Here is a 15,669-nt window from a genome sequence, read left to right on the forward strand (position 1 = left end):
AGAAAAGTCCCAAGCCACAGGCCAACAGTAAGATGTCTTGTTATTAAGATAACATATCACTGGCACCAGAGCCCGGAACAAAAAAATTAAAAAATGACTTCTGAAGGACTTGAATAATAAATACACAAATGATGAAAGTAAACTGCCTTGGAATGACTAATGGTTTTTTCTCACTTTTTAAAAGCACCAAGGATTTTAATATCCTTTGTTTCAGTATCAATGTTTCCTCTTTTTGCTAAGCTAGGGTATTTCCACTACCTCATAGACCATTCAAAAATACCTGCAATATACATATACGGTAATCGGTTTAGAAATAAAATAGTATTAAGATAGGGTTGCCAACTCCAGGCTGGGAAATTCCTGGAGATTCGAGGGTGGAGCCCAGGAGGGGCAGGGTATAATTCCATAGAGTCCTTCCTCACCCCCCCAAGTCAATGGTCCCTGTAGTCTGGAGATCAGTTGTAATCCCAAGAGATCTCCAGGTCCCATCTGGGGTTGGCAACCCTACATTAAAGAGGCATGGCTGCCACCATGGAAGGCAGGGAACCCCTTCCTCCCCTGTGTTCCTCACTGCTCCTGGTGGGCAGGTGGTGCTCAGGCCTGGATGCCACATTGCAGAATAATATTTTTGCGTGTGCATGTTGAGGCAATGCAAAAGAATATGGCTATTACATGTAAACAGACATGGTGGTGATCATGGATACCAGTTGGGGCTGTGAACTGCTTCACAGGGCATATTCACATTTTTTTCATACTGTGCTTTTTGTACATGTGTAATGGTGCTGTTTGCACACCTGACTCTGGCTTGGGGCACTGATGGTTACTGGAAGCAGTGTTGCAAAGATGCATGCTGTATCTCCTGGTTGGAAAGTCAGGCTATAGTTTCCTATTGAGAAAAAACAAAAGAGGGGAGAAACCTCTGAATACTGAAGGAAACAAGGTGCACAGCGCCAGAGATTGCAAGACATTTATATATCTATCTGAAGCTAATTCAGAAACATACATTATAGTTATTACTTTGGCCGGGGAGAGTAGGGTAATAAATGGAAATAATCAACAAACAAAAAATAAATAATAAAATTACAAAAGCTGCAAAATCAAAGATCATATGAACATTAAAATTTCCAAATGGTTAGCCAAAAAATTCAAAAGCACATAGTACAAACTTGTTAAGTAATAATAGAACAATTGTAAACCATGTAATACAGTACAATTATAATGAACAGAAACCAAGCATTAGTTGTAGTACCCATGAACACAACAATACAGTGACGGTATGCTGGCTAATTTCCCTTTTCGATCTCTTCTTCAAACTGTGACCTTGTGATATAGCTATCTGCCAAATTGAAGAAATTATCCTGTATGAACTACAAACAGTATAAATCAATGAAGCCACAAGTTCAAATTAGCATATGCAATCTGGAAGGCAATACGGCTGAATTATACTGTACATTTTTGAATTAGCTGCAGATAGTTATATAAACATCTTGCAAACTCTGGTGCCATGCACCATTTCCTTTTCAGTTTCCTATTGAGAACCAGACTGGACACGGATAAGAAAGGCTTGGGTTCACATTCTCACTAGGTGGTAGGGTTGCCAGTAGGGTTGCCAAGTGCTAGGTAGTAGCAGGAGACCTCCTGCTAATTCAGCTGATCTCCAGCCGATAGAGATCAGATCACCTGGAGAAAAATGGCCGCTTTGGCAATTGAACTCTATTGCCAGGCCCCTCTTTGCCACCGGCGGGAGATTTTTGGGGAGGAGCCTGAGGAGGGCGGGTTTTGGGGAGGGGAGGGACTTCAATGCATAGAAAATTCACAAAAAGCTGTGTTATATTTAATATATGGAAACTTTCCAGGATTTGAGTATTCTTCTTTTGACATGTTTAAAATATGCGCTGGTTTTATCTTTATTTTTTAAATCGTGTCTTGGGTGATTTTTCTGCATTTGTATAATTTGATATTGTGTGGCTAATAGTTTACTCCTTCAATGCATAACAGAACTCAACTGAGCTAGCCCCTATAGTGCTAGAAGTCACACTTGGTTAGAAGCTTGGAAATTGACAGACCCATCCTCAGAAGAGTTACACCTTTCTAAATCCATTGAAGTGAAAGCTTAGAATGGTATAATTTTGCTTTGGGTGGCACTTTTAGAGAACTGTGATGCAGCTTGAAATTGAGTTGTGCAAAGATGACCTTTTCAGATTTCTCATTTTCATGCCATTGTTCCAAAAGTCTCCTTCAGACCAGAAAAGGGTCAAATATCATCCTCAAAGCTTGTCAATTTTTTTGTTGTTGTTTTTTTTGGTCTGTAAGATGTGTGCATGGGTATGTATTCAGGAAATATCAAAGCCTGGATCCAAAGAACTGGACTACTCGTCCTATGCAGTCAGTGGAACATTTGGCTTACTATTCTCAAAGAATAGTCCCCCACCACCTGTGACACATATCAAATATCTTTTGAAGCCAAGAGGAGTCCCAGAAGCAGATTGCATTAAGGCTGTAATCAAAGGGAAGAAGTTCCTCCAGGCTCACCCAAGCCCTCAAGAGCATTGCCTAAATTAGCCCTTTGGATCCCAGCTCTTGTGGACTCTCTTATCATTACTTACACACATACTTCAGATTTTTCCCCCTCTTACATGTCACTGATTAGCTGCTTTTAGACACTTACATGAGTCAACTGGCTATCTTAGCCAAGCTCCTTTAGACAATTTCCCATCGAGGAAGCAGCCATCGTTGTCCTCTTGCTGACCACGTATGACAGAGGAAGGAACAAACCTTTCCAGACAAAGCTGGCCACAAGCTCTCTCAAAACAAAACAAAGTTTGCTTGGCAGAGAAAGAGAACCTTTTTCTGGGACTAAACAAAGATGTGGACAGCAATTTCCCTGACTTGAATAGAAAGAATCAGACCCACACTGGCAAACATCATAGGCATGGCTTCTTCTCCTTCTCATTTACTTCTTGACTGAACCTCCACTGCTGGTTAAATAAACTGGTTATGTGCCATTGGGTAGGCATGTTCAGAAATTGAGGGAATAAAATGTTCGGAAGTATGAAGGTATATTATGAATTGTATAGATGGCACAAGTATGTGTCTGTTCTTCAGGACATCTACATCCCTAGCATGGAGAATAACAGTCATGAAATCACAACTGTAGAGAGGTTGTACTAGTAGGGATAGTACAGTTGTTAACATGGATTTTACATTTCATTCTGACCTGCATTTTATAGTCAGGTGGCTGACACTGCTAAATGTTAAGAGGCGCTCAGATTTTAAGGGGGGCAGTTTTGGAAAATGGGCAAATCAATTTTTTCCCAGGGAATTTCATGGCAGCCCTAGCTTCTGGAGTGGACTTTTAAAAATGATCACATTGGTTTAAGCAATCAAGGTCACAGCCTCACTGAGAGGTTAAAGTGATAAACTTCTTAGCATGAGCCAACGATTTCTGGATTTGGGCACAGTGTGATAAATGCCAAATAGCACAAGCACAAAATATGTTCATGATACAATTCAACTGGAATTATAAGCAGAGTAACATATTAGTATAAGGTAGAACTACTCAGAAGACGCTTCAGTATTGTCCGCTAGAAAGATTCTTATCGTGAGTCCTTTTTATTTATTCTTTGAACTTTGCTTATTAAAATAAAGTACAGAGATTCTGTACTGTGGAATAACATTCAGGAAGTATGCAGGTGTGGGGAAAATAAATATGTTTGCCACATGATGCAATCAGAAATTAGTAGATCCATTGCTGTTTGACACCAGACTGGATAACATGTGAGTTGCAGTTACTAACAGCGCATTCCTGAGATCTGAGGGTTAAAGCCCCCAGGAAGTCAGGAAGGTGCTGCACTGGCAACCGGGCCCCCCATGCCGGCATCCAGGGAAGGCCTGGATGCTGGTCACAGGGTATTGCCATGGCAGTGCTGGCCTGGGACGCCGACAGGCCTTCCGGCAGCGTCCAAACGCCGTCAAAGGCTGCGCCGGCGTCCCAGGAGGTGTTCACGGGGAGTTGCGGAGCCGGGCTGTGGGCGGGGCTGCCTTTAGGCCCAGGAACGCCCCCTTTTATTTACACCCACCTTTTAGGTGGCTCCACCTTTTAGGTGGTATATCTCCCGTGGATTTTTGGAACCAAAAACTGACTCAATAAAGCGCAGCCGCGTTGCTTCCTAAGCCCGGCGCAGGCATTCCTCTCAGGAATGCACTGTAACACAGAGAGCCAGCGTAGTGTAGTAGTTAAGAGCAGTAGTTTGGAGCGGTGGAGTCTGATCTGGCAAACCAGGTTTGATTCCCCACTCCTCCACATGAGTGGCGGAGGCTAATCTGGTGAACTGGATTTGTTTCCCCACTCTTACATATGAAGCCAGCTGGGTGACCTTGGGCTAGTCACACTCTCTCAGCCCCACCTACCTCACAGGGTGTCTATTGTGGGGAAAGGAAGGGAAGGTGATTGTAAGCCGGTTTGAGTCTTCCTTAAGCAGTAGAGAAAGTTGGCATACGAAACACAACTCTTCTTCTTTGCAGTCCTTTATTAATTCTGAACTGGGGGACAGGATGAGGAGTGGCTCTAATATTTCAGGACTCTTTCCACAGGTACACAGTACAGTTGTTGGCCAGCAGTGATTGTGTAGTCCTTTTGTTGCATATCGGGGACTAGTTAAGGCTTCTCTTGGTCTACTATCTACCTTGATGAACAGGGGGGACCTGGCTGAGCTAGCAGAGTCTGGTTTTAGTGATTTCTAGCTTGTTAGTTTTGGGAGACTTCAACATTCATTTCTTGGTCAGTGTGGAAGCTGTGGAACGGTCCTCCCACATTATATTGGGCTTTATATACATAAAAGGACATATGCTGGATCTACTTTTCAGTATGTGTTTTATAGATTACTGCAAAGGTTTTGATTGTGTGGATCATGAACAACTAGAGATGGTTTTAAAAGAAATGGTTTTGCCACAACATCTGATTGTTTTTATGCGCAACCTGTACTCTGGACACTTTTAGGACAGAATATGGAGAAACAGGATGGTTTCCAGTTGGCAAAGACAAGGATGTGTACTATCTCCTGTCTGTTTAATATATATCTATAGATATCTAAACTGGATTAGATTTAGATGAAGGTTGAGTGAAAATTGGTGGAAGGAACATTAACTATTTGAGATACACAGATGATAACTAATTACTAGCAGAAAATAGTAAAGGTTTGAAAGGACTGCTGATGAAGGTTAAAGGACAAAGTACCAAAGCAGGATTACAGCTGAACATCAAGAAGACAGAAGTAATGACTACAGAGGAATTACACAATTTTAAGGTTGTTAGTGAAGAAACTGAAATGGTTAAAGATTTTATATTCCTTGGCTCAGTAATCAACCAAAAGAAAGATTGCAACAAAGAAATCAAAAAGAAACAGACATAGAAGGGCAGCCATGAAGGAACTATAAAAGATCTTTAAGTGTAAAGAAGTGTTGCTGGAGATCAAGATCAAGATTATTCATATGATGGTATTCCCCATTACTTTGTATGGATGTGAAAGTCAGGCAGTGAAAAAAGCTGACATGAAGAAAATTGATTCAATTCAAATGTGGTGTTGGAGGAGGTTACAGATACCATAGACTGCCAAAAAGGCAAATAAATGGGTTCTAGATCAAACCAAACCTGAATTCTCCCTAGAAGCTAAAAGGAGTAAACTGAGGCTATCGTACTTTGGTCACATCATGAGAAGAGAAGAGTCCCTGGAAAAAACAATAATGCTAGGAAAAGTTGAAGGCCACAGGAAAAGAGGAAGACCCAACATGAGATGGATTGACTCAATAATGCAAGCCACAGCCTTCAGTTTGCAAAGAGCAAAGGACATTTTGGAGGTTCATAGGGTTGCCCTAGGCTAGGATGATATGACTCTCACATAATTTGCCAGCTACTTCCAAACAGATGGAGCGGTCACAGAAAACATTCTTGTCTCAATTGGGACTATCTCTTAAAGACACCATGGTAGGCCCTGGTGAGAAGATTATAGGGTTTGTATGTGCTCATAGAGGGAGAGGCAGTACTTCAGGTATGTGAACACCATGCCATATAGGGCTTTAAAGGTCCAAATCATGACCTTGAATCGCCTCTAGAAACAAATTGGTCACCAGTACATTTGATGCCAAAGTATTGTAATGTGACTGGTCTGACCGACCGACCCCTGTCAACAAATGCTCTAATTCTTTCTGAACTAAATGTAGTTTCCAAGTCATCCTCAAGGGCAGCACCACACAGCATGCTGTACAGTAGTCTAAAGGTTACAGTAGCATGGATCAGTATGGCCAGGTCAACTGTATCCAGCATGAGCAACAATACTGACCAGCTTCTTCACATGATCCCCAGCCGCATCTGTACCCGCAACAATAACACATTCTGGAAGCATTAACTGCTTTTGAGATTTGGAAAATGTTGGTCTTGTAAGAGGCCTTCAAATGAAGCAACTGAATTCTGTTCTCCATTGTTGAGTATTTCAGAGGTCAGTGGAAGAATATAAAGGGTGACATAGTATTGTCTTTAATAGATTGGTCCAATTAAAATACATGCAGTTGCATCCTGTAACTTGAAAAGCAGCCCCAGAGAATATAAGTAAATATAGCAGCTAAACCGAGAAATTACAACATTGACCAATGTTTCCTGTGGGGAATTTTTCAAACCAGTCTAATATTTCTAAGCCTAATAAGAAGCCAAATGACTGCTAAGGAACCCCTGCTGTTGTTAAGGAAAATAGAAACATTATTCAGTGTCATTCTGGCCAAGAAAACAAACTATGAGACAGGAAATCTCCATTTCAAATTTCACTTCATGAACTTGCTGAATGAACCTTAAGAAAGGTGCTTGCTGTTAGTGTCATCTGCAATATGGGGATTAATTTATTTTCATGGGGTCTTTTGTAAAGATCCCTCAGATAATGTATATGAAATGCTTTGAGGTCTATTAAGTGTTATATATCATCAAATGTTCATATTCACAGCCATAAATCAAATACATAGTCCTAGTAAATATTTATACAGTTCTTTAAAGCGTTTGTGGCAAAACTGCCGTTTTAGTGGAAAGAAACCATATAGGTTGGATCCTATCTGCTTTTCTGCAGGAGTGAGAGGGGGGACAGGCACTCTTGCCTGATTCCCCTTCACTGCATCCCCATACAAGCACAGCTTTTTGTCTGAGCGAGTGCCGCAATCCCCAGCTTCCCTCCCTTGGGGTAATATGGGACCCCTCCTTCATTTTGTGCCAGTAGAAAAGTAGATAGGAGCCAACCCATAACATTTTGAAAACACATACATGTATGTGTGATTTAAACATATTCACAAAACTACAAATTTGTCTGAATATTTGATAATGTTTACATCCAAAATAATATCATAATGCAACAACATTTCCCATATATTACAACACTGGGAATTTGTTAAATTAAGCTGATTCCTCCATTCTGCACATTAAGGGGGGGGGTCTGCTGCCCATCCCCCAATCTTGGTGAATAACACGACATGAAGGGTGGGGGAAGGCATAAGTAACACATTTTAGCAGAGTGCTTTGAGTTGGACATTTTGTGGTAAGGGCAATAATGAAAAGAGTTAATTCCCTTTCATCTTAGGGCCAATGGAATGAAGAGTGCAATAGAATTTGAAAGGAGTAATGGAACACTGCCAAGGATTACAAGATGAGAGAGTCTGGATGAGAAGAGAGTCACAAGTGTTACAGTTAATGAGAGTGGGAATCTGTATGAAAATCCAAACCCTAAATTTAATTAAAATAAATCTGAAAACAAATCTCTTGTGTTCAGCTTTACTAAGAAGAAGTTTCAAAACATCAGTTCCACAGAACCAGAGGAGCCAATACAGGGTGACATCAGGTCACAGCCGATTTATGGCAACCCTGTAGGGTTTTCAAGGCAAGAGACTAACAGGGGTGGGTTTGCCATTGCCTTCCTCTGCATAGCGACCCTGGTAGTTCTTGGTGGTCTCCCAAGTACTAGCCAGAACCGACCCTGCTGAGCTTCTGAGATCTGATGAGATCAGGCTAGCCTGGGCCACCCCTGCAACACCCCAAAAGCTGCTTCTGAGTGTTGGGAAGGCAGAATGAAATCACCTACGCAGCTGTTTTCATTCTTATCCTCTGCCTAAGACCTAGAAACCTACTATTTGCTTTATCATGCTGGGATTAAGATGAAGCAAATGGCTTCTAAAGAATACAAAAACTGCTCCATTGACCAATAAGTCCTTATGAAACAGTGAACCAGTAATGAGAAAGGACCAGAAGCAATAAGGGATTTTGCTTCCTGCCTGTTAAAACACTTACTTGGAGGGGCATGGGAGAATTGGATGGTGAGAATTGGCCAACGACACATTCCCATGCTCAACTAGAAAGTATTTATACAACATACTACTTGTGGCTCTTCTCCAGTGTGGCACCCACCCCATGTTCCAGGAAAGTGAACAAATTCATTGCCCAGAAGGGCTTGTGGTTGGCAGGAGGTCTCCACCTTAAAAACAGCTACTACTGGAGGATGGGTAAACTGTGAGCCCCCCGGGAAGTAAAAGGCCTGTCCTCTCCAACACCCCGACCCCTTCTCTGCAACCTCTGTGCTCTCATCTCAACAGTGGGGCAACTGCCGGGAGGAGACCAAGCTGAATGCAGAGAGAGTAAATATTGCTGCCACCCTGGAAAAAAGCAAACTGGTCATAGTAGGGTGGTGGTAGTTTTATTCCCCTTTCTCCACAGCCAGCTGGTTCTCCTCTGGACACCGTGGCAATATCACTCTCCCACATGACTTGCTCAGCTTCTTGCTGCAGAAAAAAGCAGGAAGGCACCTTCACTTCAGATACACAAGAGATGGCTCAGGTTCAACAATGGTGGGGAGAGACAACCCCGCATGAGCAGAGGTACTTCATTAATTTAAAAAGTTACAGTTATGTCCAGTATTAACGGTTATACCTTCACAAGTTCACAAGGTTGGAAGAGACCACAAGGGCCATCCAGTCCAAGCCCCTGCCATGCAGGATCCCACAATCAAAGCACTCCCGACAGATGGCCATCCAGCCTCTGCTTAAAGACCTCCAAAGACGGGGACTCCACCACCCTCCGAGGCAGCACATTCCACCGTCGAACAGCCCTCACCATCAGAAAGTTCTTCCTAACGTTTAGGTGGAATCGCTTTTCTCTTAGTTTAAATCCATTAATCTGTGTCCTAGTCTCTGGAGCAACAGAGAACAAGCTAGTTCCCTCATCAACATGACATCCCTTCAAATATTTAAACATGGCTATCATGTCACCCCTTAACCTTCTCTTCTCCAGACTAAACAAACCCAGCTCCTTAAGTCTCTCCTCATAGGGCATGGATTCCAGTCCTTTGACCATTCTGGTCACCCTCCTCTGGACACGCTCCAACTTGTCAACATCCTTCTTAAATTGTGGAGCCCAAAACTAGACACCTTGTACTATTATATGTGTGTGTGTGTGTGAATTTGGTGGGGCATTACATAAGAAAATAGGAACATAAGAAAAGCCATGCTGGATCAGACCAAGACCCCTCAAGTCCAGGAGTCTGCTCACAAAGTGGCCAACCAGGTGCCTCTAGGAAGCCCACAAACAAGATAACTGCAGTAGCATTATCCTTCCTGTGTTCCACAGCACCTAATATAATAGGCATGTTCCTCTGATACTAGAGAGAACAGGTATGCATCATGACTAGCATTCATTTTGACTAGTAGCTATGGACAGCCCTATCCTCCATAAATATGTCCACTCCCCTCTTAAAGCCTTCCAAGTTGGCAGCCATCACCACATCCGGGGGCAGAGAGTTCCACAATTTAACTATTTCTTGTGTCGTGTGAAGAAATACTTCCTTTCATCTGTTTTGACTCTCTCACCCTCCAGCTTCAGCAGATGACCCCCATTCTAGTATTAAGAGAGAGGGAGAAAAGCTTCTCCCTGTTCACTCTATGCATTATCTATACCATGCATAATTGTATAGACCTCTATCTTATCTCCCCTTAACCAACTAGAAGCTGGCTTCATCCCATGCAAGAGGCTTGGATTTTAAAAGGACATTTTCCTGTGTGCTTGAAGCTGGCTCAATCTGCATATGAATCGCAAGGAGATTGCCTATTTTGCATTTGTATATGTCCATTTATATTGTATATATCCAGTTTACCCTCTGCAACTAGCTATTGAGAAACTGCCTTCCAACTAGCTGAAGAAAGGCGAGGCAAACAGATCTCCCTGCAGTTTGAACACACTGCAAATTTTAAATCAAGAGAAGAGACCACAGGCCAGGCCTAACTCTGGCCTATGCCAACTCCAGGCCACAGGAGGGATTAGAAAGCCAGAGGTCTTCTTCAGAGACCAGTGCCCACTGCCCAGCCCAGCCCACAGAAGTTCAAATTGTAAATTGCCCTGGAGGGGAGCTTTCTTGCTCCCCTCCAGGGCAATTTACGATTTGAACTTCTGACCTGGCCAGCAGAAAGAACTTAACTCCCTGATGTCAAAGAAAGCAGGAAGGCATGGGGGAATCCCCCGAACTCGCAGAATGTAGTCATCGTTTCCCCAAAGCTGCTTAGTTCAGCTTCGGGAATCGCCAGCGGTTTTTGCCTTCGGTTCATCCCGAACTTGGAAGACACGAATCAAACTGGATTTGGCTGATTTCTAGTTCGGGATCAACTGAATCGACAGGCCTAGCAGGTGGAGCAAACAGCTGGATCACTCAATTTGTGACCTCTGTGTGCACGTGTGAACTGCTCTGCATCTGAACACATCAGCAGCCATTCAAGTAGCAGTGAGGTAGACTCAGACAAACACCAAATGGCAAGACTCAGGTTTTTTGACAATCTATTTATTTCTATGTCTATCTGATTGTATAAGCCCTTTAAAAATTGCTTGTGGTGGCAGCAGGGAGGATGAACTTTGCAAATAGCTACTGCTGACTGCATACGTGCAGAAGCAGCCAAGGGTGTGACCTGAGCTGTCAACTGAATGATGAGCTCCGTGACTGCCACATATGATCATGACATGAGTCAAGCAGGCATTGCTTGAGAATGCCTAACCTTTACCAGTGGGCAAGCGCATAAGAACATAAGAACATAAGAAAGGCCCTGCTGGATCAGACCAAGGCCCATCAAGTCCAACAGTCTGTTCACACAGTGGCCAACCAGGTGCCTCTAGGAAGCCACAAACAAGACGACTGCTGCATCACCATCCTGCCCGTGTTCCACCGCACCCAAAATAATAGGCATGCTCCTCTGATACTAGAGAGAATAGGTATGCAGCATGACTAGTATCCATTCTAACTAACAGCCATGAATACCCCTCTCCTCCATGAATATGTCAACTCCCCTCTTAAAGCCCTCCAAGCTGGCAGCCATCACCACATCCTGGGGCAGGGGGTTCCACAATTTAACTATGCGTTGAGTGAAAAAATACTTCCTTTTATCTGTTTTGAATCTCTCACCCTCCAGCTTTAGCTCATGTCGGAAAAGATAGTCCTTCAGATACTTTGGTCACAGAGGTGATGGGGCTTTACAGATAAGTAATCAGCACCTTGAATTATGCCTAGAAACAAACTAGCAGCCCATGCAGTTCTTTGTAAACTGGTGAGAAGTGATCCCCAGAGCTTCTGAACAGTCTAGCTTAGGGTTGCCAGGTCCCCGCTGGCTACCAGTGGAGGATGGGGGATAGGGATGCCAGATCCCAGTTTAGAAACTCCTGGAGATGTGGGGATTGAGCCTGGGGAGGACAAGCAGGAGGTGTTAGCCAAATTGCTCTTCAACTTGGGGAATTAGCAAGCAAGATTGCAAACTATAATATTTATATAGCGAGAGCAACCTTTGTATACCAAAGCTGGTAACTGTGACCTTTAAATAAAGACAGAAGCAAAGGATTCCGAATTAAAAGAGTTTATGTTGTTTTCTTTCAAATCAGTGATGCATACACAAATACAGAGAAATCTAAGAAATTCAAAGAGAGTAGTACAAGCACAGATGCCAACGTGGCAGGGTTCGTTGGTGGGGAGATATTTACCGTTCTTGAAGAGGTGTTGTCCAAGTTCACGTAGACTAAGACAGAAGAAATTAACAGCAAAGGCGGGGGCAAGGGGTTCCTGTAGACTTGGCCAGCAAGGCGGGAGGGAGCATGGTCAGGCTGCGCAAAACCCAAACCAACAGAGTAACGGCAAAGGTGCCAGGAAAGACCTAAGGTAACATAATGGGCTAGGGGCACCCCAGATATACTGTTTACCCCTCCTAGGTTCCCGGTGACAAAAGGATTAATCTAAGGCTACCGGGGTGGGGATGGTGAGAATTTGGAAATCTATTCTGATTCCAATGGCTTTTGCAACCCGGGAGGAACCGGGAGATCTCTGCTGAAGTGATTAACGTTCTGGAACAATAGATGCGTTCTCTGCAAACGTCTGGGGATCGGTGCTGCATAACTGGAAGAACGACTCATCACTGATATCAGGATCGCTGCTGATTGCCCATTAAGCTGCTGATGTTGCAATGGGAAAGGGGGGTGCTGGCACTGACTACGTGACTGTCTGCTTTCCACGACATGGCTGCAGCTGGAACAGAGGTTGCACAAGAACATGGAGTCTCTCAGGTTCACTGGAGGTTGCCCTTGCTTCTGCTTCCTAGCTGCTGGCTGCACGGAGCTCGCAGGAGCGGCCGTGTCAGTTTCAATGGAGTGCGCAGCGGCCGTCCAGTAGCGTTTGTGACAGGCGCATGGCTGGAACCGTAGTCATGTGCCTGCATATCGGGTTGCCAGGTCCAGTCCGGGAGTTTAGGCGGCCCGTATGCTTTCAGAGGATGCAGTACAATGCCATACAGTCCACCCTCCAAAGCATCCATTCTCTCCAGAGGAACTGATCTCTGTAGTCTGGAGATGAGCTGTCATTCTGGTGGATCCTCAGGTCCCATCTGAAGGCTGGCATCCATAGTCTAAAGCACATTGCATTATAACTTGCATGTAATCAGTGTGTGTGTATGGTTAACCATAGCCAAATCTTGCCTCTCAAGGAAGGTCAGCTCTAGCTGATAGGCCAGCTGTAGATGAAAGGTGATATGTGTCATATAGGAGATCTGTACTTCTGTCTTGGTTCTAACAGTGTGCCAAAGCCATACACCTGCTCCTTAAAGAGGACTGCAACCACATCCATGACAGGCCAAATCCCAACCGGCCTTACTATCAACCAACAACATTTCAGATTTATCTGGATTGAGCTGCAGTTTATTGCAGCTTCCAGTTCAGGATATCCACTAAATCCAAATTCAGATTTGCAGATCCTTTGCAGATCCTTAATGTAATCTCCTTAGGAAGAGGGAAAACACATTGTTTCCATTCTGTTAATGCAGTTTCCCTCTTGTTTGGAATCAGTTTCCTATTCTGCTTTCTGGGTCAAATAGGTTTCAGTTTCACAAACCTGTTTCCTAACTGGATTTCCCCCAAATCTTGCCATTCTTACAGACATTGGGTAAAGGAAGATAATGTTTGAAACTGTCCTGATGGATTTCAGATATCATTTTTCCTTTAAAAGAATCATTTCTGATTAAGACTGTGCAATGCAGCCTCCAGGATATGAGCCATTTTGTACTTAAGTTTTTGCTCTAATTCTTCAGGGAGTATACATGTATGATACATCCACACTCAGACAACTGGTGGATTGAGAGTTTCAGACAGCAGCCTATGTTGAATCAGAACATCTTCCACCCTATACAGAGTTACATCTTTCTTACTCCGTTGATGTCAGTGGGCTTAGAAGGGTGCATCTCTGCTTAGGAAGAAACTGCCTTAGGTGTGCTGTCTGCATATTCTCTGATTTGGATCGTGCAATATTGTTTATTTTTCTGTTCTTACCTTTCACATTTTGACTGGCTTCAGCCTGCACCACTCTGTGATGGAGAGTGATCCTTGGAACATATTGATTTTAATTGATTGTTTCTATTTGCATATAAGTGTAACAGTTGTTCTGAGGAAAACACTGGTTTGGTTTGTTTCCCATCTGGAAGAAAAAAGGAATTCACTTTCTAAGATACCAGTGTTCCTCTCTATAAGTCTGGTGCCCAAATAAATGAGAGCACTGTTTTAATCCATTTTAATCATTTTTTAAAAAATATTAATCTAACTGATTCATTGATAAAACATTATTTCTGTATGTGGAATCACCCTAGGTGTGTATATCAATTTTATATAATCATATAGCCACACTGCACTTTAGCTTGTTATGCATCACACACCCAATCCATCCTACCTGATCAAAAAGGATTCAACTGTGTTTATGGCTTTTTGCTTGTATTAGGAAAGGCCTTTTTGTCTCATTGGCTGCTCTCCATTAACACATCAGCTACAATTCTCCTAGCCCAGCAGACTGAAAGCTAACTACTTTAGCGGAGTTCTCAGTGGTCCACCTGGGAAAGGTCAGAGCTGAGGCAGCTGTGCTGAGAGTCAGCGCAGGAGGCAGAGCTGCTAGAGAGGTGAGTGCTATTTTTTGTTTGTCCTAAGTTGCTGGGGAGCAGTAGCTGAAGTTGCTGTGTAAAAGGATAGTGTGTGAGGGTGAGTGGGTGCTTTGAGCCTCTTGGAGAGGGGTTTCTGGTTGGTTCAGTTTGTTCTCTTGTCTAGTTGTTGCTGAGTGAAGAGGGCCAGTGTTAGGGCTGCCAGCTCTGGGTTGGGAAATACCAGGATTTGGAAAGGGGAGGGACTTCAATGCCATAGAGTCTAATTGCCAAAGTGGCCGTTTTCTCCAGGTGAACTGATCTCTACGAGCTGGAGAGCAGTTGTAATAACAGGAGATCTCCAGCCACCACCTGGAGGTTACAATTTAAATTACAGCACTGTGGCCATCAAGCAATAACACATACAATACTGAATGCCAAATCTTTAATATTAAAATACACAATAACTATAACTACTCAGCTATCTACCTAATCTACAAAAATACATGCAATCAATATGAGATATGATACAAAAGATTGGAACGTAACAACAAGGAAATGCCAAGGTAATGTGCATACAAACAGTATCAATACAAGTCCCGAGAAAAACTGCAAGTAGCAACACCCTCGGTGGCACCACTGCTGTGTGTGATTTAAAGCTGCAATGCTTTCCGTTAAGAACTTTTGTATATTTAGTCTATGATGAGATTTGTGTTGAAAACGCCATATGGCAAAAAATAAACGACATTTTGTGAATTGCCCTTGCAATAAATTTTATTTATCCGAGACCATTAAAGTATCGGATCGGGGAACACAAGTCCAGAATAAGAAATGGAGTTTTAGAAGCTTCGCTCACTCAACATTTCAGGGACTTAAAACATCCTGAGAACAACCTGCAATTTTTTTCCATATGGCATTTTCAACTCAAATCTCATCATAGACTAAATATAGAAAAGTTGATACTCCAACAAGAAGCTAAATACATATTCCTTTTGGATACTATGACACCCAAGGGGTTAAATTCTTCCTTCAACCTATCGTGCTATTTGTAATTGAATTATGCAATATGCTAGGAACACCTGCTTGCAATTCAACTACTGTCCTTTTAACACCACGTTCTATGTATGTAGAGAGAGAGCTATTCAGCCACCTCGGAAGGTGTATCAAATTTACCTCCGTTCAGATACCAGGTCTTCATGCCATATATTAATGTAATGCTTTTAATATAAT

General features: G+C 43.0%; 2 protein-coding genes across 2 annotated transcripts in view; one reads left to right on the top strand and one right to left on the bottom strand.

Moving 5' to 3' along the window:
- CDC14A (cell division cycle 14A) overlaps positions 1-7,778 on the top strand; it is a 130,670-nt gene extending 122,892 nt beyond the window's left edge. The window contains exon 15 of the mRNA XM_056867698.1: positions 7,614-7,778. Within this exon, the coding sequence (XP_056723676.1) occupies positions 7,614-7,683 (70 nt within the window). The 3' untranslated portion in view covers positions 7,684-7,778. The remainder of the gene's footprint in view (positions 1-7,613) is intronic.
- Positions 1-15,669, bottom strand: part of RTCA (RNA 3'-terminal phosphate cyclase) — a 197,415-nt gene that overhangs the window by 109,510 nt on the left and 72,236 nt on the right. The gene's annotated exons all lie outside the window — the stretch shown is intronic.

Source organism: Euleptes europaea, chromosome 2 (genome assembly GCF_029931775.1).
Source record: "Euleptes europaea isolate rEulEur1 chromosome 2, rEulEur1.hap1, whole genome shotgun sequence".
Classification (NCBI taxonomy): domain Eukaryota; kingdom Metazoa; phylum Chordata; class Lepidosauria; order Squamata; family Sphaerodactylidae; genus Euleptes; species Euleptes europaea.